At 31.0% G+C, this 25,473-nt stretch overlaps 3 protein-coding genes across 3 annotated transcripts; 1 reads left to right on the top strand and 2 right to left on the bottom strand.

Annotated features, from left to right (window-relative positions):
* Nucleotides 1-4,596: 4,596 nt before the first annotated feature.
* On the top strand, nucleotides 4,597-5,744 carry LOC100778183 (abscisic acid receptor PYL2). Its single transcript, XM_003545324.5, has one exon. The coding sequence runs from the start codon at nucleotides 4,763-4,765 to the stop codon at nucleotides 5,393-5,395; it is 633 nt and encodes a 210-aa protein (XP_003545372.1). The 5' UTR covers nucleotides 4,597-4,762; the 3' UTR covers nucleotides 5,396-5,744.
* Nucleotides 5,745-9,771: 4,027 nt separating this feature from the next.
* LOC100815084 (protein NDL2) lies at nucleotides 9,772-14,283 on the bottom strand. Its single transcript, XM_003544476.5, has 11 exons — nucleotides 14,134-14,283; nucleotides 12,411-12,510; nucleotides 11,986-12,083; nucleotides 11,795-11,883; nucleotides 11,541-11,601; nucleotides 11,380-11,466; nucleotides 11,220-11,297; nucleotides 11,081-11,137; nucleotides 10,908-10,963; nucleotides 10,532-10,667; nucleotides 9,772-10,437 (listed from the first exon to the last, which is right to left on the bottom strand). Exons 1-11 carry the CDS (start codon nucleotides 14,197-14,199, stop codon nucleotides 10,216-10,218), a joined length of 1,050 nt encoding a protein of 349 aa, XP_003544524.1. The 5' UTR covers nucleotides 14,200-14,283; the 3' UTR covers nucleotides 9,772-10,215.
* Nucleotides 14,284-19,937: 5,654 nt separating this feature from the next.
* On the bottom strand, nucleotides 19,938-25,150 carry LOC100814552 (uncharacterized). Its single transcript, XM_003544475.5, has 5 exons — nucleotides 24,191-25,150; nucleotides 21,958-22,010; nucleotides 21,111-21,277; nucleotides 20,859-21,010; nucleotides 19,938-20,604 (listed from the first exon to the last, which is right to left on the bottom strand). Exons 1-5 carry the CDS (start codon nucleotides 24,909-24,911, stop codon nucleotides 20,207-20,209), a joined length of 1,491 nt encoding a protein of 496 aa, XP_003544523.2. The 5' UTR covers nucleotides 24,912-25,150; the 3' UTR covers nucleotides 19,938-20,206.
* Between the last annotated feature and the right edge of the window lie 323 nt (nucleotides 25,151-25,473).

The following is a 25,473-nucleotide window of genomic DNA, read 5'->3' as shown; positions in this document are numbered from 1 at the left end:
TATCTTATATTTACTAAAATTCGGTGTAGCAAAAAATATGGTAGATTTTTTTGTTAATATACTAGAGTAGTATTAGTGATAAATACAAACATAGGATTTAATTCAAAATTAATTGGTTTATTATCCCTATAATCACGTCCATGTTGTTTCCTTGTTATAGGAGAAAATCAAGCTCTACCATTATTACTTTAATTCTGTTTCAATTTGTCTCCTTGATTTTGGCTAAGGGTTGCCGCTTATTGTTAGTGCAACAACTATTTAACCTTCACTCTATACATGTAAAAATATATACAATAAAAATAGTTCTTTCTTCTTATATGGTATGAGCCAGGTTCCTTGGTGTAGAACTTCTTCCTACCGCTAACGGCATGTTCTTATCTCAACAATACTACATTCAGGATATCTTGCAAAAAGGTAACATTATTGATGCAAAGCCAGTTGGAACTCCGATGTCTACTACCTGCTCGCTTAGCTCACACGATGATACACCTAGTTGTGATTCATCTTTGTTCCGTAGCATCATCGAATCCTTACACTATTTATCCATCACCAGGCCAGATGTCGCATTCACCGTAAACAAGCTGTCGCAATACATGTAGTCACCTACGACTACTCACATGCAGGCACTCAAGTGTATCCTACACTACCTCAAGCATACCATCTCACATGGTCTACAACTCATTGCAACCAAAAACTTTGATCTCACTGCCTTTTGTGATGCAGATTGGGGTGGTCATACAAATGACAAAAAGTCTACACATGCCTATATTGTCTATCTTGGTCCAAATGCTATATCTTGGTCTTGCAAGAAACAATCCACAGTTGCAAGATCCTCAACTGAGGTTGAATATTGCACCATTGGATTAACGTTTTTGGAACTTCTATGGCTACAACAACTACTATTGGAACTTGGCATCAAATTAACCAAGCAACCAATTATCTTTTCAGACAATATTGGTGCCACATATCTTTGTGCAAATCCAGTTTTTCACTCAAGGATGAAGCACTTAGGTATTGATTACCATTTTGTTCATGACATTGTTGTCAAGGGTGAACTCAAAGTGTCTCATGTTCCTTCAAGTCATCAATTAGCAGACTTGCTAACTAAGCCACTCTCCTGGCCACACCATGAGTTTCTCATCATCAAGATTGGTATCGTTGACTCCTCCTCCATCTTGCAGGCACATATTAGTGATAAATGCAAATATAGGATTTAATTCAAAATTAATTGGTTTATTGTTCCTATAATCACGTCCATGTTGTTTCTTTATTATATGAGAAAATTAAGCTCTATCATTATTACTTTAATTCTGTTTCAATTTGTCTCTTTAATTTTAACTAAGGATTGTCGCTTATTGTTAGTGCAACAACTATTTAATCTTCACACTCTGTAGAAGTATGTAAAAATATATACAATAAAACACAGTTCTTTTCTTCTTATAAGTAGTTGGTGTCGGTAAATAAATACGATATCACGTTGTGTTGCTGTCGTACTATAAAATATTTATTTATTAATTGATGGAGATAATAAGTGATACTTGCAAGTTTTTATAAAATAAAAAGTGTTCTATCTTCTAGAGGCAGTGTCCACTCCTGTGTGCTGAGTGCTGCTGAATGTGAATGATAAGTGGTAAGTGGTAACCCAAAGGTGGCAACCACAGATATCCATGTGGAAGCATCAATGACAAATAAACTTGCTCCAACTCTGATTGGAAGCAACAAAGGTTGGCATTTATAACTTCAAGAACTGTGTCTCCCTCTCCCATTTGCTTTACTTAGCAATAAGGCAATTCCACCAATAATACCAAATCGGAAACGTTGAAAGTTGAATAAATCATCTTTTGCTACCATTGACTAGTTTTGTTTTGTCTAAGAGTAGGAGCAATAATTGAGTGCTTAGATTCCCTCTGTACAAATCGAGTAAATTCAAAAAGATATTATTAATAAGTATACAAAATAAAAAAAAAGTAAATGAGAAAATGTTTATTATATAAAATATAAAAAATTATAAAAAATATATATAATTTTACGTATTTTAATAAAAAAATTACCATTTTTTTGCATTTGCCAGTTAAAAGTCATACATCATTAGCACATTATTATGTAGTAACAGATATTTATGTTGTTAACAATAAAATAATGGTAACATTTTTTACATGAAGAATGGACAAATGCAAAAGCACAAAGTCAGTCCAATGAGTCCTTTGCTCGTAATATTGCCAGTAAGACAGTGTCAGTGTTTTGTTTGAAGTTGAATCTTCAAACACGCGTATATAGCTAGCTAGCTTTTCTTGAAATTCTAAGCACTTATTCGTCTCTTCTCTACTCCCAAAACAAGTTCAGGACGGACAAACTCAACACATTAATTTACTAGCCAGACTCTCTCCTTAATTACTGACCTGAATGTGTTAGAAAATTATTGTATTGCTCGGGATTTCATTATACTATTTATGGTTTCAGATGATATTAACATGATAAATAATTAAATTTTAATTTATAAAAGTATTAATAAAATATGATTACTTATCATGTGAAAATTGATAGAAACCATGGAGATATATAATAATTTTGATTTTGACAATAATTTCTTGTATGCGTGTGAATATATATTAGAGAGAGAATTAAACAATATATATATTCACAATGTTATACCATATTTAAATAATCAAAATTAAAAAAAAATATACATAACTTTTCTAAATGTCATGTAACTACTAAATATTTTTTTTATTTTAATCATCATGTCAACCAGATAATATGATTTAAATTTAAAATTCTCTTATTCTTAAAATTGAAAGTATTCTAACTTACACACATAGTGGCAGGCACATATACAATTATATGATTAAGATTAACTTATCATACTTTGTTTTTTAGTTATCATATTGAAGTGAATCATTTATCAATTTTATTAATGTTAAGTTAACCACTTTTATCGAGTTTTTTTTAATTATATTTTTTTATCTATAAAATTTGAATTAACTGAATATCTGTCTTAAAAGATACAAGTATAGTTTTTTTATTACAAAATTTAAGTTTAATTCTAATCAGATCAATAATATGTTAATTCATCGCATTTCAATAAAAAAAAAAAAAAGGAATGTTGTTAAATACTTTTATGTTTAAATTGATAATAATGATGGAGAAAGGCAATACATATTGACATATTCTCTTGCTTTGAAGCAATCTAATTATAGTCACTTTACTGCTGCTCACATTTCTGCATACAGCTAGCCACACACATGCAAAAGCTGTGTCTTGCGGCTTCTATTTCTCAAACTTTGCATGGAAGAAAGTCCCCAGCAAAAGGGCCCAACAAACATGATGATGACGATCCAAACCACTTGAGAATTGAGATCAATGATAAGCAACCCCTATCAATGACTCATATCATACCTCTCTCTATCTCTTTCCATCACTAACCGAAATAAATATTACTTCATTCCATTATAATCGTAATCGTGGTTTCATATTATTTCTACAATGTCCTTCATTAAAATTTGATATTATGAATAAATAAGAATTTTCAAAAATTGAATTGCAATTAAATCAAAGATATTTTAAAAAATATAAGCAGAGAAAATAATTTTTTTGTTGTTAGGCAACAATTATAGACCAAGATAAGGTTAATTCAAATGGAACAATTTTAGACATGGGGTGGGTGCACATGAGAGGTGGGGAATCCTGCAACCTGCAAAGTGAAGTTTAGATCACGCGGATAAGAGTTTATTTGTTAGACTTCTCACATGATTTGTGAATCTCCCAACTTACCCTTTTCAACGATTGCAACTACTCCTCTTATCCAATCTTACCCTTACTCTCCCTTCAAAACCACACTCACATTCCTTTTTCAAAAAGTAACCTTTTTATGTGCTCCACAAATTTGATTATGATATTACTATAGTCTACTACAAATTTAATTCTCCGTGTCCACTTCTATAGGCAACCCTACCATAGAGGTATGGGCATGGGCATCTGCATGAAAACATAAATTATTAAAATAAACAAAGTTATCCATGGTTTTGACATATCCTATATCTATTTCAATTTCACGAAAAGAAATGGGATTAAGAATAAATGGAAAGGCAAAGGTCAACATGACGCACAATTTGTTATAAACCAGCTGTCTTTACATAGGAATACTAGATGCCCAAAAGAGAAATAAAATAATAATAATAAAGCCTCAAAAGCACCACCGAATCAGCTTCAAATCACCACAAGACAAAGCTGCCCATACAATAAAAAAGGATTAGAAAACATAATGAGAGTCTTAAAGACAACACCTTTCCTCATATAGCTAAAGTTGAGGTCCAGTCCAGCCTACAAATCATCCCTTACTTAAGAAGCAATAATATTTGCCTAAAAAAGGCCATAATTTTATTTAGACTACAAATATATAATATACTTTTGCATCTATATTTTTTTTCTTCTTTTTCCTTCGTAATTCTCTCTGTTATCAAGCAATACGTGTGCACTGTGGGCAAAAACACTTTGCAAATTAATTAACGTGGTCCTGACTCCCGAGCAATGACGTAGCAAGCGATCTTGCGGTGTCATATAAAACTGAACTGTCCAAAAAATAAAAAAGATCGACAACCCCATATACATAAATAAGCGTACTCATCGATCGTCGTGTGTTGTTTTTTCATATGATTACATCAACATCATGATTGATATGGTAACCTAATTAAACCCTCCTCTCCTTCATTTCACAACCCTCCCTTTCCTTACCATCTTCAATTTCTTCTTCTTCTTCTTTTGCATGACAATTTTGCCTCACTCAAACAACAAATCATCAAATCATAAGTTCATAGCACACCAAAATTATATGGCCTCGGAAACCCACCATCATGTGCAAGGCCTAACACCCGAGGAACTAACCAAACTCGAACCCATCATAAAAAAATACCACTTATTCGAACAATCTCCCAACACATGTTTTTCCATAATAACATACAGGATCGAAGCGCCGGCGAAAGCCGTGTGGCCCTTCGTCCGGAGCTTTGACAACCCTCAGAAGTACAAACACTTCATCAAAGGGTGCAACATGAGAGGGGACGGTGGCGTTGGAAGCATAAGGGAAGTAACCGTGGTTTCGGGCCTCCCGGCGTCGACCAGCACCGAGAGGCTCGAGATTTTGGACGATGACAAACACGTCCTAAGCTTTAGGGTCGTTGGGGGCGAGCACCGACTCAAAAACTATCGTTCAGTCACATCCGTTAACGAGTTTAACAAAGAGGGTAAGGTTTATACTATTGTATTGGAATCTTATATCGTAGATATACCTGAAGGGAATACGGAGGAAGATACCAAGATGTTTGTTGACACCGTAGTGAAACTCAATCTTCAAAAACTTGGGGTCGTGGCCATGGCTTCATCAATGCATGGACAATAACAACAACAATGAATGGAGAAGTTCTATGGTACCATCCGACATTTAAGGATTTTGGTATTGTTCTTGAGAAACTTTTCTATTTCTTTCCTTAACATGTTCAAACTCATTCATTTACTGGCGCAAGAAATATATACGTGTACCGAAATTCTTAGATTTCTTTTTGGTATCATAGCAATTTATTTCTCTATTGAATGAATCTTTAGGAACTGGAGTAGGTTAATTAAAATGTGTATGTTTTCATGTTTGTACGAATTCTATGTACCAAATTGGAGAAACAAACACGCACTTGGACTCTCTTCGTCCATTGATGATTAGTAATATACTAATAGTGCATGGTGGTGCCTTGGAATATAATTTCCATTGTTTCTTATTCCTTTCTTGATAGTCTTCATTATAAGAATATATAGTTTATTTATTTTTGTTATTAGAGCGTTTGGCTAGACAGTTGGGTTTTGATTTGTATATGTTGCACTAATTAATTAGTTATATATATATGTATGATATGTGGTGCCACTGGTACCTGTTACTATAATAATAATATGTTTGTTTGACGATAAAAAAAAAATTAATTAGTTCAATACACCAATAATGATGATGATAGGTTCGTGAGTTTACTTCGTTTTATATTATCGTCGAATTGGCACGGTTGCAACTTTAAATCCAGTTGATTAGATATGTGGTGGTTATGTTATGCACTTATGTTAATTAATTTAGTCAATTGGATATGGAATAGATAAATGGTTGGAACCTAACTTGGATTGCATTGGATTTCAAGCTTTCATAATGTGGAATGGGTTTTAAAATATTTAGATTTGGCCTTCTTGTTAAGCAATTGACTGAGTCTGACACAAAGAAGAAAAAAATAATGTTACTAATGAAGTTCCCATGCATATACTTTTCTATTCGAAAGCTCCCGCGTATATAAAAGTTGAGATATTTGACCTCAATTGTAAATATGGCTTGCGATCTGCTTCTGCTGCATGTTATTTAAATGGGCTTCTGGGTTGTGGGTTCGACTGGGCTTTACGTGTTCCTTTAAAATATGAATTAAGAAAAAAAAAAACCACTCAATTGGATGAAGTTAAAAGAAAAAATTATTTGGTGTAAATGGTGAAAGTGTTCAGGGAAGTTTGTAAGTGAAATTTAGTTATTAATAAATTGAACCATATACTTGGTACGTGTATTATCTTAGCATTGATTAATATTCAAGAGAAAAAGAAGAAGGAAAATAGGTGGATGGTAGTTGAGTTAGACGCCTTTTTGTGCGGCTTAAATGTCAAAACCCTAATTCAACGGCAAGGACAACTAAGGGAGAAGATCTCGTGATCACTTGTGACCAACCTTCAAGATCATGTGACTACCAAAAATGAGTATGAAAACTCCTCTCTCTCTCTCTCTCCCTCATGGGACTTGGGTGCACAACAGGAACATTTTTTGTCAATTTTTTTGCAACAAGATTTTTGTTTTTTTGCTTATTAAGCACAAGCAAGACAAAAGTCAATGGAAAATGACTCGGCATTTCCCCCCTTAATTACATAACACAATACAGCTTCAAACCTTATCTTCCTCTCTGAGCCTTGACATAACTTTCCAACTATGTTTTGAAAATTTTGGTCGTCAAATTTGTTCACAATTTCACACATCAGCATAAGTTGCACAATCTTTTTTGTTAAAGAGGTTTTCCCTGATTGAGAAGAGTGAAAATAACGGTATGACACAAGTGATAAATAATTTAAACTTTTAAACATGTGTACGAAAAAAAATTATTCTTTATATAAATTTTAATATCTCAAAAAATTAGTTCTTTACTCTAGACAAAAAAAGGTACCCTTGGGTTTAAAAAAAGAAAAAAGAAAAAATAGAATAATCTATAACATTATGTAAAGTACAATAAGATAAACACATTGACTTTACATAACTCGCTTTCATCACCAGTATTATTAGTTTTTAATTCAATATGTCGAATTTGAACAAGTTTTTAACAAACCTAGACGAAGCATTGATCATGACATGTTGACACAAAAGCAATATTAAGGTTGGTAGTCTGGGTCAAAATATTGTTAGCTAGAAACTCTCTTGTAGATGGGCTTCGGCTGTAGTTGGTACTATTATTCCTTGGAATTTTCTATTTAGAACTCCATTTTGCTAAGTACACCTCTAATCCCTCCTTTTTTATATCCTAATTATCCATTATACCCTTTTTACTTAAGTGAGTACACCCTTAGGAACCCATTTTCCTTTCCAAAAGTGTCTTTCTAGAATATCATATATCTATTTTGGAAATATATTTCTGGAATTATATATCATGATTCCAAAAATACATTTCCAGAATATGTATGTTATTCGAAAAGACATTTCCAATAGTAATAAATTTAAGATTGTTGAAGTTGTAAACGCTTATCTTATATCCCATGTTTGTTAGTCTTATTTTCATTCTATCATTAGTGTTCTTTAAACATATCTAAAAACTTATTTTTATTCTACCTTTTATTGTTCTTTAAACCCTAATTATAAACCCCATCTTCACCTCGTGGTATAGAAAAAAAAAATACAATTTTGGCAATGTTATGCTAAAAGCTATACCAAACTTCATCAAGAGTGCTGAAATCTTTGGAGAAGAAGTGTCAGGATCCATTAAGAAACTCATTTTCCCTTATGGTAAATTGAATTTAACTTTGAAATTTAATTTATAGTATGTTTCTTATATTCTTGTCATCATGTTTTTAAATTAAATAAGATTTTAATTACAATATATATTCACAATATGTATATTTTGTATACTGTAATTCAATAGTAAATTGTTGTATATCTGAAAGTGATTAACTTTTGTAATAACTATTTTAAGAGTTACAAATTATACTAAAAGTGTATTTTCGTTGTGTAACTGGACAAATAATGTAAGATAAAAGTATGATTTTGTTGCAAAGTATACAACAAAATCATACTTCCACTGTATATCTTTTTTTATTGTTTGACATATAGAAATAACTTAAATATTAATTGCATAATTTGAAATCTAACAAAATCACAATTCCATTATGTTGTAATTTTTGCAATATAACAAAATTATTATTTCGTTGTATCACAATTTCTTTAGTACAATAGAATCGTGATTTCTATTGTGTTATAGACATTATAAGTGGAAAATAGTGGGTGCTAATGTTGGAGAAAATGAGGCAAAAGATATTTTAATATTTGTGCATTAATAATAGGGGTCAAAAGTAATTTTCGAGGAGCCAATATCAATTTCCACTTAATAATGGTTTAATAATAATAAGGTTAGAATATATTTTTTATTCCTATAAATTTTTATTTTCTTAATTTTGGTCCCTTTATTTTTTTTTTAAAAAGAATTCCTATAAGATTTTTTTGTTCTTTTTAGTCCATGTAAATTTACATTTTTTAAATTTTAATATTTTTAAAATTTTATTTTTGTCATTTTTATTCATTATAAGTTTGTGTTTATAAGAATTAAAATAAAAAAGGTATAAATTTACAATAATTAAAAATTTTGCCAACAAAAAAAATTCAATCAACCGTTGCCCAATGGTACTTTTTGCACTGATATAGTCGTTGCTCATAAAAACATTATAATAATAATTTTTTACTTTTTTGTTTTAATTTTTTAGGGCTAACCAACTGTTGCCTCGTAAGCACCAATTCATACGACGCAATATTGGGAGTTGCTTTGCAAGCATGTTGCTTCCTTTGACGCGTTGCTTGCCAAAGCCAACCGTTGCTTCCTTTGCAAGCATGTTGCTTCCTCTGACGAGTTATTTTTCAATAATGATTGAGTTAGGTTGAATTTGGTCTAATTTAACATCTATTCCAATGAAATAGTTTCATTGAATTTGCTGATTTTTTTTATAAGCAATCCAACTTGAACCAAGCCAATATAAAATATAATTGGATTGGTTCAGGTTAGATAATTGGTTTAACAAATTAAAATAATAATATATTTTAAAAATTTAAAAGAATTAGAAAAAAAATGAAGTACCTGATTATTATTTCTTTGAAGAGGAGCAAAACAACCTTCTTGACTGCAGTAGAGTTTAATATCTTTTTGTTGACGACTTCTTAATGTTTCATGTATAACTACATTAGACATTGATTCATGCATCTAACAATCAGCTGAGAACATGATCACAATTGTATTTTACTTTTACTTTTTCTTAAGGTTACGACACATGTAGCATGTTCATAGAATTAGAATAATTATTTTATTTATCCAACAATTACGCTAAACATTGTTGAGTGTTTGTTGCATACAATTCGCTATTTACCTGCATGATATTTATCAATATAGTAGCAAGCAGTAACAAAGAATAGTACGTAGAATCATTTTCCACTATGAACTTTAAGATTAGCCTGTGAGCTTTAACAGACAACTTTTTTTTTTTATTGACAGTGAATAAGATGCCTACAACATGGAAATACTTCAAAACAGGAGATACAGCACGGTAACGACCTCATGCCCTCCATATTTATTTTACAATTGTAATCTGAACTTTCATTTTTACCCCCTAATAAGAAAACAACAATCCCGAAGCTTTACAACTACTCAGGTTTGAAACTCATTGACTAAAATCTATGATCTATGATTGATTACAAATGAAAGAATCACTATATGTTGATTTCTACTAACCGCTTCCCATTTCTTTCCTCTTTTGTTGATTTCTTATTTCCTTATCTCCCCCTATCTACAACGATCTGGCATGGCATCCCCTCATTCATTCCCACTAACCATACAATCATGAACTTGTTCTTTCATGAACAGATGAGAAGGGGCACCATTTTCCCAGCCTTTTATTCATCTACTTCTAGATTTCCAGAGAAATTCGTGTCTTTATGGGTTTCAATTTCAAACCCATACTCTCTGGCGAGTAAAGCTCGGGAGAAATGCAAGATGGGCTCAAGGGGCTTCTTGGGCTGACACTCAGCTTGGATGGCTTGTACAAGCCATATCCCATGAGAAAGTACTCCATTGGTATTAACATGGCATGAGGCTGCTCCTCTGTTACCATTGATCCACATGCTTGAACCTGTAGTTCAACCAACAGCTATTAAATCTAAAGCTTATTGCAATATAACATAATCTTACCACAAATTAATAGGAATTGGACTTATTTTCAATACCTCAACTAAGGCACTGAATCGTCTGTCTAACTTTGAAGTCATGTGAACAGCCTCCGAGTGAAATGGTGACATATCCCCAACAAAAATAAGTGAACGGCAATGTAGTTTTCTCAACCCTTCACTTATGTCAGGTCTCCTGTTAGAAGCCAATATGAAGTTAAATTAAAATGAAATATATCCCTAAGCAACAAGAACAATGCAGTCCCAGAACATACTGAACTAAAGTGTTGCCATATCCATTTGTACATCAAAACAAGTCATCATCCATGAGTGCAACCTTAGCAATAATTAATATCTTCCTGATAATCACCACTTCTACATTACCCTGCCCTTAAAAAGAAATACGAGAATCACTATTTTGAAAGTGTAAACATACCCGTTAATAGCTTCCAGGAACCGCCACACATTCAAACTCTGCCTCTCATCCAACAACTGTAAGAAAATATTGAAACAGATTCAGACAAATAGTGTTCAGCTTCAAACCAGCTACCAGTTATAACCCAGTTGCCACGTGAAAATGAATAAATAAATAACTAAATACTGACTAACCCTTCGGCATGATTTAACTATATCTGACTCCGGCAATTGAGTACCACCTCGAATTTCCTATCAACACAAATCACAGTCAATGTTTCAGCCTAACACAATGGAAATAAAACAAGGAATGCTTTTAGAAGCAAAAACATACCTTGCTAAAGTACCGCTTCAGCAATATTTCCTTTACCACCCCACACATGCCATAAAAGTATAGTAAATTTGACACGACCTGCAAATATTATAAAATTTTCAGAAAAGAACAAGATTGATTTTTACAACAAAACAAAACCTTTCTTGCATAGGAACAGAACCTTATTGTACAACCATTCAGTCCAAGACGGTTCTTTACATAGAGGAGAAACAAGTATCAAACCAAGAACACGTTGTCTATACTTCATCTGTTGTCAAGTGGTAGAAAGACGTGTAAGTATCTTGAAGCCATTTAAGGAGACAAACACACATGAAAACTTACTGCAAATAAGGTAAGAATATAAGCCCCAGCAGTTACTCCCATACACATGACTGCACTAAGACTGCAAAACAAGAACAGGTAAAGGATAAATCATAAATCAGCTTTTATGTTTAAGGTACCCATCACTTTCAACGTTTCAATTTCTCCATTCTAGGAGGAACTTAGTGTCAAGTCAACATTAGATGAATAATGCTCTAAAGCATTTTTCTTCGTGACTAAATGGAAAGCAACTGCTGATTAAGGTAAACACTCACCCAAAAAAGTTGAGAACCTCAGCTATTTGATCAGCTAAGTCATCTACAGAAAGAATAGGGTAATCTGGATCGATTTCAGCAGCTCCCAACTGCAATAACTCTTGAAAAAAGCACAAGGTGATAAGGAACCTGGTAAATTATAAACATACAAGCAACACTATAGTACAGCTTCAAGATACAGAGCTACAGACCTCATGTCCAGGTGGACTAATATGATAAATGCAGAAATTATGGAGCAGAAGGTAATATGCCTCGGGACAAAATAATAACCCCTGAAAGCAGGAGACATCTGATGAAACCACGTGCATGAAAACAATGGGGTTAGAATATCAGTGCATCGACAAAAAAGAAAAAAAATGTTTGGCAAAATTTATAAAATGACAATATTAGATTTGATTTTGTATAAATACTGTTATACATATTTCAATACCAGCAAGTACAAGATTTTAAAACTGGTTAAATTGAATCTACTAGGACGAATTTTTACCGTAATTGAAATAAATCTGTAAATGCTGTAATTTTAAGACAAACTAAGTGCAATGCTCTGATGCAAAATTAAAGGGGGAGGGGGGAGGATCATTTGATATACATAAAACGAAAAATCCGTTTAACTTACAATTTAAAGCCAAATCTGGGTATGTGATAAGAGCTGGCTTATCCTGGTCTCCATATACAGCAACAGATACGGAACCATGACGTGTTCTGATGATATGTTCCTGCAGAAACATATCAGTAGCATAAAAATCAGGAACAGCACATGATGAAGTTAACAGAAACAGATAACAAATTGTTCATTATATACGATTGCCTTTATGTTTTATAGCAAGTTTAAGTTTATAGTTGGCAATGAAGAATAGTAGAATACTATGTTTGAACTTTGAAGCTCCCCCTAAGAAAGCAAGTTCTTTTCCTTTAACAAAACAAGCCGTTAATCGTGTGTGAACATTTAGCAAAGACGTGAACATGTTTGGGGCAACAAAATGAAAACACAAAACAAAAGTCACATGCAAAGAAACAACCCATAACAAGGCACAAAATCTTTCAAGGCAGCAACATCATAGATTGCATTTGAAGATACACCTTTTTGAAGAAAATCATTATTTTACTCAGATCACAACATTATTAAAAAAAAAAAAAAAAAAGTCTAACTTCATGTGCCGTCATAACTCATAAACTATCAACCAATTAAAGATCCCCTTAGAAAAAATTTCTAAATTAGAGTTTAATTCGTATGAATTGTTCAGAGAAAATCAATAAACTTATCATATAAGATATGTGATTTATGATTAGAACTTTTAGTATGTGTTGGATAACCTCCAAAATCATGATAGATCATGGTAAGGTGGGTCAATATTGATTTTGACCAAATTTTGCAAGTTTTGATTTTTTTTTTTTTTTAAATCACAGTAAAATCAATTATGATGCATAAAAATCATGATAGAGTTGAAACATGTAGATTAACTTCTACTTCTACCAAAATCAATTTTATAATAATCAATTTCATTCCAATCCAAACACGTACGGTCCATGTAGATATTATTTACTCTTTTTCAATAGAGAGAAGAAGAAAAAAGTAAATAGTTTATGTACCTACGGCATAAAGGATTTTTACACTACACTGGCAGTGAAAATGGTTTTTTTTTTATATCGTTATCCAATTACCTGTAACTTAAATTTGTTGACTTTTACAGTTCCAACTACAATTTCTGATTGGTTGAGGCAACGATGATTTCTGAGTAGATTATAGAATAAAAATTTTAAATTCTTAATAAATAAATAATAGTAAGAAAAGTCAAAAACCACAGTCCAATTTCTTTAACCCATCCAAGTCACCGATTTTGAAAAAACCCTCAATTAACATCCAAAAGTGAACGAGTGACTAACTACATTTGCGGTAACCATTTAACACCTACACCGTGAAGAATCACAAGCTCACATTATTCTTCTTACATCAAGCTCCACTACCCGATATCAGAAACCAAAAACCACATCGAAAACGCCGTTTCCGCTTTGGAGGAAGAAACAAACGATTCAAACTCAAAAACGCAATCGCAGCCACTCTCAGTTAAACGACAAGCAAGCAACGAAAACGCAGAATTCCGGGGGGGGGGGGGGGGGGGGAGCGTTAAACGACGAATAAAAGAAAAAGAAGAAGAAGGAAGAATCGAAGGAAGGAAAACGGCAAATGAAAAGTGCTAAACGAGGCTGATTGGAAGCAGATTATAATCATTATTCTCGTTGTTGTTGTTGTTGTTGCGTTGCGTGTAACATTAAATCGATAGTAGAAAATAAAATGTAGAATAATAACAATAATATCAATAATGATGATTATTATATACCTGAGGTGAAGGAGATAAGGAATCGATGTCTAAAGAGAGTGAATCGCTTGAGGTTGAATCGGCCATGGAATGAAATTGGGAATGCAGGTGGAGCTGAAGATGAATTCGCGTTTGTGTTTATATATTGTTATTGGCAACACTGCGATTAGTGAGCGAGCGAGTGAGCGAGTGAGCGAGTGAGCGAGTGAGCGAGTGAGCGAGTGAGCGAGTGAGTGAGTGAGTGAGTGATGGTTTAATTATTAACAATAAACTCGAGCGAGTCAAAACGAGTCACCGACGATTCCGTGTCGTGGCACTTGTTGGGGGCATCACGAGCGGTCCGCGTCAAACAAAACAGTTCCAACCCGGCACTCTGGTTAAGTTAACCACACTTGGGTAAGCCGACAATTTTCTTTTTTCCTCTCCTTTTTTGATTTTTTTCCCATATATAAATTTTTTTTACCGAAACGTTATTTACACAAATATACATATTTATTCTATTATTTACAAAAATATACATATTTATTATTCATAGTATAATTTACAATGTGATTTAAAAAAAAAAAATTACCCGAATTCTCTATATACTTTTTTAAAACCATAATATAAATTCGAGTTCTTCTCATTTGAATTTATAATGTGAATAGTAAATATGTATATTTATATAAATAATGAGGAATTGTATGTTTTGATAAAAAAAATTATTGTTGTATATATGAAAAAAATCCTCCTTTTGCTGCTTTTCTTGTTTGATTATTATATTCTTTTTTGTGAAGAATATATTTTATCTAATAAAAATAAATATTATCAGTATATTTTCTATTATATATTTTAAAAGTTTTACAACGATAGTGTAAAAGTTTTAGATACATTATTTCATTCAATCACATATTAGTGTTAATATGACTCTTAGGATTTACTTATTTATAATGAAACAAAATAAAAAAGTAAAATGAAATTAGATTTCTACTTTTATATTTATTTTAATTTTATAAAATTGATAAACTTATTGTAAACTGTGCATATTAGTCATTTTTCTCATATTCTAAATTCACTCTTTATTTTATTATTGAATAAAATTTATTACAAATTATCAAATTTTTGTGAATTCAACTTTTTATTAATGAGTTTCAAGTCTCAATTATGATTTTAATTTTTTCAAATAATTTTAATAATAAAAGTATATCAAGAAGAGTGTGTTGTTGGCAAAATTAAAAAAAAATAGTTATCACTTGTACAATTTTTTTTATAAAAATAGTAATAATACTGATTAGAAAAATATTGTTTATAAAAAGTGTTATTAACCACGTGGTATCTATTATAATCAACTCGTGATTATTTTTAAAATATTTATTAATTCATTAAGTAATGCTCTTAAAATACTAATTAATGAGATTGGTAGTAATAATATATCATTTCAAAAAAGGAAAAATGCAGTTTTTTTCTTGTCATTTAGGACAATGTGATCTTATACTGCAGGGAGTATTTGCTTTTTTTTACTTTATATATGTTATTAAATATATTCTTTGATTTTTTGGAACAATATAAAGTGATTAAAATAAGTAAAACATTGTTTTATTATCTTGCCAGTAAGTAAAAAAGAGTTTTATTATTAAATTGTTCTAACAGTATTGATAAATAAATGTTTAATATATTTAAATGTCTTTTTTTACAGGATATAATTAAATTTCTATAATTACTTTCAAAATAAGTATTAAATTGTTCTTATACTTTTAATAATATCAATATTTGTAGTAAAATATTATTATTTTTCCTCAAAGAACCTTAACTTTTATGGTCCTTTTAATTTTATTCTATTAAAAATTGTCAGAAAAATATTTATTGTATAAACAAATATTTAACAAATTGTATTAAATGCTTATTAATTTATAATCCTTACGACACTTGATAATAAGATTTTTTAAGTACTCCTAATTACTAATATTTACTAGAGTGTATTGAGTTATTAAGACACATTAACAAGACGTTGAAAGTAATATTTATTTTTGTCCTCTCAAGTGAACTCAATTGGTTAAATGGTGAATAGAATTAATCTTCTCTTGTCAGCTTCAAAATATTCTTACCGTACACCAAAATAGAAGTTTGATCAATGCCCCAAACTCAATTTGGAAAGCAAATTTATTTTAATATATCATAATCTCAAAAATACTGGGAAATAAGTTATTATTGATCATAATTTTCTGGTTCCCGATATTTCTGAAATAAAAGCTATTTTTCTTTTTTTTTCTAGGAACAAATGACGGCATAAATTCGTCATTGTGTTGTGAGCAAATTTCCTAGATCTAGTTTGTTCTTATATAGGATTAATTGAAAAGATGATTCACATGGATTTTTATATATTATTATTGAGAACTAGTATAAATATGAAAGGTACAAAGACAGCACTCAAACAACCATGCAATGCAATGGTTTGAGACGTATATGCTTTTCTACAAATAAAAATGGGCTCCACTGCATGATTCATTGCAGAAATATCACTTTCGATTGAGACATTTGCATTCCCTGTCCCCTACAACTAAAATTGCCATTTTACGTATCAGCTAAACAATAACTCGCTATTCATGCAAGAAAAAACACAAACAAATGGAGTTAAATCATCAGCAAGTGATTTTGGAAAATGATACTGAACTACTGGTAGCTGTCATGTTCTTTTTGTATTTATTTTTTTCCTTTCAACTCCAAGACACAGAAATTTTTTCCCTAAAATATTATTAAATTGATCTAGTGGTTTGAGAAATGGTGAAAGAAACAAGGAGGAAGAAAAGTTTTCATATTCAAATTCGAAATCATCCAACTAACATATTCATGCTACAAGCTATTTTGTAATATATTGTCAATTGGAAATTTTAACTTTGTTTTCTTTTGTCAACCAGTCTGGTTATATCGGAATATATATAATACAAAACATCCTAATTAAAACGTATTATCTTCTCAGTAGTTTCCTCAAAATCAGTACTTCTTGATCAAATAAATTAAGATTCTCTGTACTACAGTACTTGTTTGAGAATTAGGATAAAACAAAAATGATTCAACCACACTCTAATATAGAGCTAAAAAAAGAGGAAAAGTATAAATATGATGATATAGTGTGACAAAAAAGAGATATAAAAAAAATAGAGTAACTATCAGTTATATATATTGTGTGTAGGTGTCCATATATCATTATCTATAATAAAACCATCATGTATAAGCTTCCATCATGTATAATCTAATGAAGAAAAATAATCAATGCAAAAGTTTGTTGTTTTCTTCTTTTGTTTGCATCAAGCTCAAATTATTGTGAAGTGAAATTTATTTCTCTTACTATTTTATTTAATATTCTCTTTGTCCTCAATTATGAGAATATTTTAACTAATTCACGTCTCTTATAAAAATTAGTTAATTTAGTTAATTATATTAAATTTTTTAATTAATTGTAATATTTTTTTAAAAATTATTCCTTTCTTATCTCTCTATCCACTTAATTATTTTTTTATTAATGTTTGAAGAAAAAATAATTAAATAAGAGTATGAAAGAAAAATAATAATTAATACATTAAAAATTAAAAAAGAATCTTATAAAAATAGAAAAATAAGTTTTTGAAAATGATTTTATATTTAGAGACGGAGGGAATAGTACACATGACCCAAAAATTGAATCCTAGAACTGTTATTAATTTTTTAAAAATTCAATTATCTACTAATTGTGTCAACCTTTTTTTTTTGGTAAACAATGTTGAAGTTATCCTGAAATGATCTGAACGTATTGATAGTTCATCTCTATATATTTGATTTTTTTTTTTTTTAGCTGAGATAATTCTCTAACAAACTCTTTTTAAAAAAATGTGTGATGACTGTTTAATTATTTAATCATTTTTTTTAGTTTTTTTAAAAAAATTTGAGTTATTACTTTCTATTTTAAAATATTTTTTATTTCAGACATTAAAAAATTTCACAAATTTAAACTATATATACTTTTAAATTAATTTATTTCAAGTTTTTCTTGTTAGTTTAAAATTTAATTTTTTTTATTTTCAAAATCTAATTTCTTGGCTCTATTAAAATTCAGTACACTATCTTTAAGTGACTTAATCATTTGATCCATTTTTCTCTAAAAAATATATAAGTCGTGCTTAATTTTATTTAACTATCATAACAAACTTAAGGGTCGATTTTAACAAATCTAAGATAAAAATAACTTTTTTATTCATAAAAATTAAAAACAGATATCTCATAATTTACAACATCTTACATACTCTCTCAATTAATTGAGCTAGATCTCATAGGTAAAGTACTTTTTTTTTTAAGAAACCTCATAGGTAAAATATAAAAATAGTGGCACGCATTAAGATAATTTGAACCACTCACCACCTATAATGAACCCTAATTGTTCATATTTGAGAGTCTAACGTTATAAAAAATGTGTCTCTAGCATAACTGATAAAGTTCAAGCCTTCACATATTGAAGACTTGAAGGATTAGATGCTCTTGGTTAATTCAAAGTAAAATTATATAAAATTCCTTTACTAGCATTTATTTTCTTCGACTATTCATTATTCAATTTCATTTATAATTGGAGGCATGTATAATTGGAATAGATTTTTACAAACCTAATTTATCCTCTTGTACTTATCTTTCATGAACATTTTATGAATGACTTAAATGATAACTCAAGTGCCACAGTTGTTGTGAGGTGAGAAGTCATTGTGAACAATATTTCATATAATGCAAAATGTGATCCTCTCCCTCCCTATTTTACATGCCAACAAGTGTTAGAAGTTGTTTCCTTCCTCCTTTCTTCCCTCCTTCCTATTTAACTCCATTGCATTTTAAACCCAAACAAAGTGGTAGTACCAATCATAAGAAGACTAAACCTAGCACTTTGAAGACACTCAGGATGTGTTTGAATTAATGTATGCATTCTTTGAATGTGAATCCTTTGTTCGAGTAGAATTCTCATTCAATGGACATCATAAAGTGAAAAAACGATGAAATAAATACACTCTCAACTGTTAAATCAATCAATAAGTATGACAAAGAATTATCTAAAGATAAGATTGATTTATCTTTCATGTTCAAATGGATAAAAAAAATGAAAAGAAAAATTAGAAAGTCCCAACTTAGTCAATCATCTTCAAAAAGAAAATATTACGATGGTTCGAGTTCATGTGAAAGCCTCAAAAATCAATTTTTATCTTGTAAATATTTTATAAAACTTCGATACATCTTATCTATAACAATAATAAAGGCTATACAAAAATGCTAACACTTTCTATTGCTAACTAAAATTCTGACCAAAAAAATGTTAACTACAATTTATTAGAAATTATAAATTTTGATAATTCGACTTGTTATTTAATAATTTCTTCTGATTTTATAATTCTCAATATTTTTTAACTAATGTAAAGTATGTATTAAAAAGAATATATTAAAAAATATGCTACTACCACTTCTTAGTTGTTAAAGAAGATATCCCTACTTAATCTCCAAGTTTTTTAGACCTTTTAACGCTTTAACTATTATTGCAAATACCCAACATACTATTCTATTTTAACTTCCCCGCCTCAGGTACATTACTAAAAATATCCCACTTACATATGCAACAAATCTAATGCCAAAAGATAAAATACAAATGTACAAACACGACAGTGCCTATCTTTTCACTGGTCCTCGTATTATGAATATAGATAAAATATAAACATCATTTATTAAACAAAGAAATTGTATTAATAGATATTCAATTTTTTTCCATTAGAATTTAGAAGAATAAGGTTAAAAGATAATAAAACTTATGAAAAATTTAACATATTTGAAATTAGATCGGGTTGAACGAATGTAATTGAAAACTCGTGTTGAACGAATTTCCAAATATATATATACTTTTAGCCGAAGATCTATATTGAAGAAGTTTTTGGGCCCAATGTTTACAAAATCCTAGCACCAAAAGTGACCAACAAACAAGGATGGTCACAAACAATTATTAGCCCAGCGTCCTTACCCGGTTTCATCTACCATATATCATATTGCTCCATTACTTTTGGAGCTTAGTTACATCAAAATATCCAAATCCAATGTGCTCCCTCCATCCAAAGCATCACTGTTGCCTGAATATAAACGAGTTTTCTCTGACTGAATTCTCATGAAATTGACATCTCATATACTTTAGCTGTGTTTTAGTATCATCCTCAATCCCTTCTTTGCGTTTTCTTGTTCCATCAATAACTCTGTTCACACTATCAGCAGCAGGCAAACTTACAGTGTCTGCAGTATCAAGCATCTCCACATCACCATCAAGTTTATCTGCCCCGGCTTCTCCATTCACAGAATTCAAATAGAGATTCTTATCCAGATTGTTAAAGAAATGTTTGATAACTGGAAGCAAGCACTCAGTTCTTGAAGTGAAAAAGTTAGCTTTGAACATGATGTTTATCTGCTTGGCAGTTTCACCAGCAAAAACTGCAATTCCTTGTTCCTCAACAACAATAAGCCACTCTGATAATGAAAATCACTAACTATTAGATGCAAGAGGAAACAAAAAAGAAAAATCTCACAAACAAAACATACACAAATGGGTAGCTTGTTTCAGTTAAAAATAATCCGAATTCAATCACCAATGATACTGATGAAATTTGAAATTGAGTGCAGCCGTTTCCAGCTATTTATAACAGTCTCTTCATGATGCAATGAGAAGAAAAAAACAAAATAAAAAATTGCAAAGAGAATATCGGAGGAACTCAGGAACTCACTTATGAGAGCTATGGGAGTGGAAACATTTGGTCTGGTGATCTTTCTGCCTACGCAATTTTGATTAGTAACCCAGTTGATCAATTGAATGGGTATGCAGGATCTACAGAAGGCATTTATATAAGACATAGCTTTCCCATGATCACCTTTTTCCCTGTGACCAACAACAACATTATGAGACTTGTCAGGTGAAACATTCTAGAAAGTAGAAACCCCTTCATCTATCACAGCTAAACAATAGTCTTTTCTCATACCTAGCAGACTGTACTGCTAACTCAGCAACAAACAACCAAATTATAGCAACATCTTTCAAGCTGTTGGCATATAGTAAAAATTCTGCTTGAGGATTAATGAATGAATAGTCTATCATCATCACAGAATTGTACAGGACTTCTTTTAAAAGAACTTCATTTTCAGAACCCTGTAGTAAAACAAACAGTCAGTTGTTGAATGCAACAGTAAAAATTAGAAACAAGTAATACATAATACACTTGATGAAGGGGGAAAGGGAATAAAGTCATTTCAATAGAACTAAGCTGAAATTACCAACAGAAGAAGGGTGCCCAGTATTGGATTCAATGACCATGAAGATTATGGCAATGAATAATTAATGAAGCTAACCAAGCAGTAACCCTTTTCAAAGAAACTATACTGAAAGTCACAACTAATGAACCATTCATGAATAATGAGTTAAGTAAATCATTTTACTTGAAAGTTTATAGGTTTTAAAATTCCAAAATATAAGTCATAATTTTCCAATAATAACCAAATACTTAAACTCCTGGTCTTAAATCAATTATCATATAAAGAAAGCCTGAGCATTAAAAAATGCTTTTTGCATACCAATAAAAAGTACCCTTTGGATCTTATTGCATGCTAACCTGAGTAACCTCTATAGATGACAGTGACGTCAAGACATGACCAGCCTCCATGAAACATATGCCATGCGGGCTATGTGGGCTTGTAGTTATTGAAGTTAATCTTTTTAGTTTTGACTTTTGAGATCCAACAAAGTTTTCTGGAGAAAAAGGTGCTTTGACAAAAGCCCTTAATTCCAAATTATGATTAAGGAAAATTAAAGCAAAAAGACACGGTACTGACCAGTAGAGAGGTCACTGGCAAAACTCGCTCCAACATCATCCTGAAAAGGGCATCTGAATGTAGACCAATCAGCAATCAGGAAGAACAAACATGAAAAGTGTAATGAGATCACCCCAGAAAGCACAAGGAATGGACCAATGTCAAGCTGAGAAATAAACAAATAAGGGTAAAAGAGGGATCGAACTAAGAAAATTAAGACTGGTATCTAGTCATCTGATTAGTAATTTAGTATGACTACAGAAGAAAACTCTGAATGAACCGTCCATATAACATCAAAACCAACCTTGACTATTAGGACGCTAATAAATAAATTAATAACATAACCGTGTCTGTCCTCCTTCCTATTAACACATATCTCCTCTGATTGTTTTTTTTTCTTTTGAGGATCAAAGTCCTCTGATAGTTAATATTATATGAATTGAGAGTATTAATGCAATGCCAAAGAAGGAAGAGGTATAAGATGCAATTTCGTTAACTTAGTTGAAGTGTAATTTGTCATGTAACTAAAATTAAATACTTTCATTTTTCATACATAAAGATGTTCAAGAGTATGGATGCACAACAAATGAAACCCTTCTACATTTTTATTTTAAGCCTTAAATTTATTTTCAGTCCCAATATGTATAGCTTCATTTAGTGAGAAATATTAATTTAATTGACTCAGAGAGGCAGAGTTCAAAGTAATTTATCTTATATAATAAATATTTCACTTTCATACTTGAAAAAGTTCAAGTGTCTGGTTGTACAACAAAGGAAACCCATGCCTTTTAGATTTTTATTTGAAGGCTTAAATATAAATTCCAAGAAAAATGGTTTCATTTGGTTTTTAGCGTTTTTAAAAAACCTGGTGTTCTTAAATTTTAAAATTTTTAAAAATAATCTGTCACCACATATATTGACATTTTATGCATTTCCCATCAATTATTATAAAAAAATTATGAATATGACTAAGCAGTGATAAGGATTATATAAAAAAAAAAATTGCAAAGACAAAAGAAAATAGCTTGTTAAATGACTAAAATGAAATAATTCATATTTATATTTATATAAATTAAAAACATATTTTATCTTTATTTTAAAATTCATGATAAGGAGTGCCTCAAAAAACACAAAGAAATCAAATAATCAAACAATAAAAAAATATAACATGAATTTAAAATTTTTTATTTTTCATTAACACTTTCCATTCATGATCTCTCAACAAGTGTCACAACACACAAGGTATATACTCCTTCAAATAATTAAAAAAAAAAAAAACTCTACATTATGTCTAAATGTTAAGTTCCTTAAACAGTGAAACGCAAAAATACATGTTAAAAAATGAATAACATAATAAATCAATTCCCCAGTCAATCTAATCTTAAAGTTAAAAAAAAATATCATTTTCATCTTTTTTGAGAATCATTTTCATCCTTAAGACAACCAAACGTTGATTAATTAATTTCTTCTGTCTTTTCAAAAACGACTCTTTTTTTTACACCTTTAAGGCCTAATAGTATTTTCCTACTTCTAAAATCTAATTTAATGCAAAAAATTGTCCATTTGAGAAATTGACTCTTAAAGAGTAAAATAAGAATTTAAGTAAATATACTCACAATTACAATATAAATATAAATATAAATATTTCTTACATTATCATCTAATCACATAGTATTATCATCTATTATGTATGATAAATTTATTAATTTTTATAATAATTATTTTAAAATTAAATCCAATATGATTTTTTATTGATTAAGACTATATTCGACAAGATATTTAAATTAGCTTTTAATCATTTTTATTAACTGAAAAACTTATATGACGATTCAGGAAATAAATTTTTTTAATAACTTCTAACCATTTTTAAAATACTAGCTTGTACCTTCTGTCTTTTTTATATTTTCAGCTTGCTCAACAACTAAACGGCTAAAAAATATACATTCATATTGCATGGAAACTAAACGGCTAAAAAAAAATTTACACTGTCTTCCGGTCCAATCACAAAATCGCCCAATCAAATCAAGATGTCGAATATAGGAAGTTCATACATACAATAATTTGTTAACAGACTAAAAGTCTTATACTAAACATGTCCACATAGGTGTTTAGCTAGGTCCCAAACTCATTAGACCCAGAACATGTCTCAAGACTGAAAAGGGTTTATCAGCAAAAATCAATGAGTTTGTTTCTTACCCATTAAACTAACTTTTCTAAGTAAATTTTCAAATTAATTGAGAAAGCAAGGTCTTACCCAAGAAGCCAAAGCTCCGAAACCCTGTGATGGTCTGAACGGCGGAGGCCATGAGCTTCTTCTCCTGCTCCGCCCTGCCAATCCCTTTCTCGAACGCCAAACAGAGCTTTAGCAAAAGCGCTTCCCACATAACAATCCCAGCCAACACCCCAACCTCGCAACCCTTCTCAATCCCCTTCTTAAATTCACCACTCACAAAAGGGAAAAACCCTAAAACCCCACCGTCATGGTCATGATCATCCACCATCCAAACCTTAATCAAATCCCCAAACTCCAACACCGCCACGTCATCGTCGCGGCAAATTTCGCTACCGCAACAGATGCTGCAGTAACTCACAACCCCTTCCACCAACCCATTCAGCTCGGTTTTCAACAATTCCCCTTGTTGAAGAAGTGCTAAGCGGTGTAAGACGAAGAGTAACGGTGCGAGTGCAGCGATTTGTTTCGTGGACCCGCGCGCACCGGAACAGGAGACGAGTAAGTGGAACAGGTCTCTGGCTCTTCTAGAAGGATCGCGTGTGGCGCGGAATTCGAGGGCGGCGTAGAACCAGAGGAGTGGGATGGGGGGTTCGGGGGTAGCGTGGATCATGCGGGAGAAGATGGAGGTGAAGTCGGCGAAGTCGGTGGCGCCGCGGCGGTGTTCGGCGAAGAAGCGGTTGATGGATTCCTTCAGCATGTGCTCGTAAGGGGGAACGTGGTGGTGGTAATGGTTGAGGTTCATTTTCGGAGAATCAATGGAAGAGGAATGACCGGTGACAGTGACGGTGACGGTGACGGGAAGTGACGGATTTGAAGGGAGAAAGAGATAAACCCTAGGTTTTGTGGATGGTGCAGGGAAAACGGGAGGGAATATTATGCACTTTGATAACGGGCGACTTTTTTGAATTCACTTTTCTTTAATTCTTTAATTTTTCTATTATTTATGATCAACCATAATAAATGCAATACTTGACTTTTGGGTACCCATTTTCTTATCCGTTCAAGTATATGAACTTTCGAGGTTTTATATATTTATATAATTATATATTGGATATAATTTAGTTGACAATATATTAAGTTTATTGAAAGAACTTGAATTTAATTCTCACATGTAATATATTCTTAAGAGAGAAAAAAAAATATGATTAAGTCTCTATCAATAATTAGTCTCACAAAGAACACCTTAAGTATCATGAGAAAGTTTAAGATTCTAATTATGGTAATTATTAAATAAAAAACAGGTTTTTATACTTAATTAGTAAAATATAGAACAAAAATGTTGTAGCTATCTTAAATATATTTGT

The sequence above is a fragment of the Glycine max genome, chromosome 14 (genome assembly GCF_000004515.6).
Source record: "Glycine max cultivar Williams 82 chromosome 14, Glycine_max_v4.0, whole genome shotgun sequence".
Lineage (NCBI taxonomy): Eukaryota > Viridiplantae > Streptophyta > Magnoliopsida > Fabales > Fabaceae > Glycine > Glycine max.
This window is presented reverse-complemented; position numbering and strand designations above follow the sequence as displayed.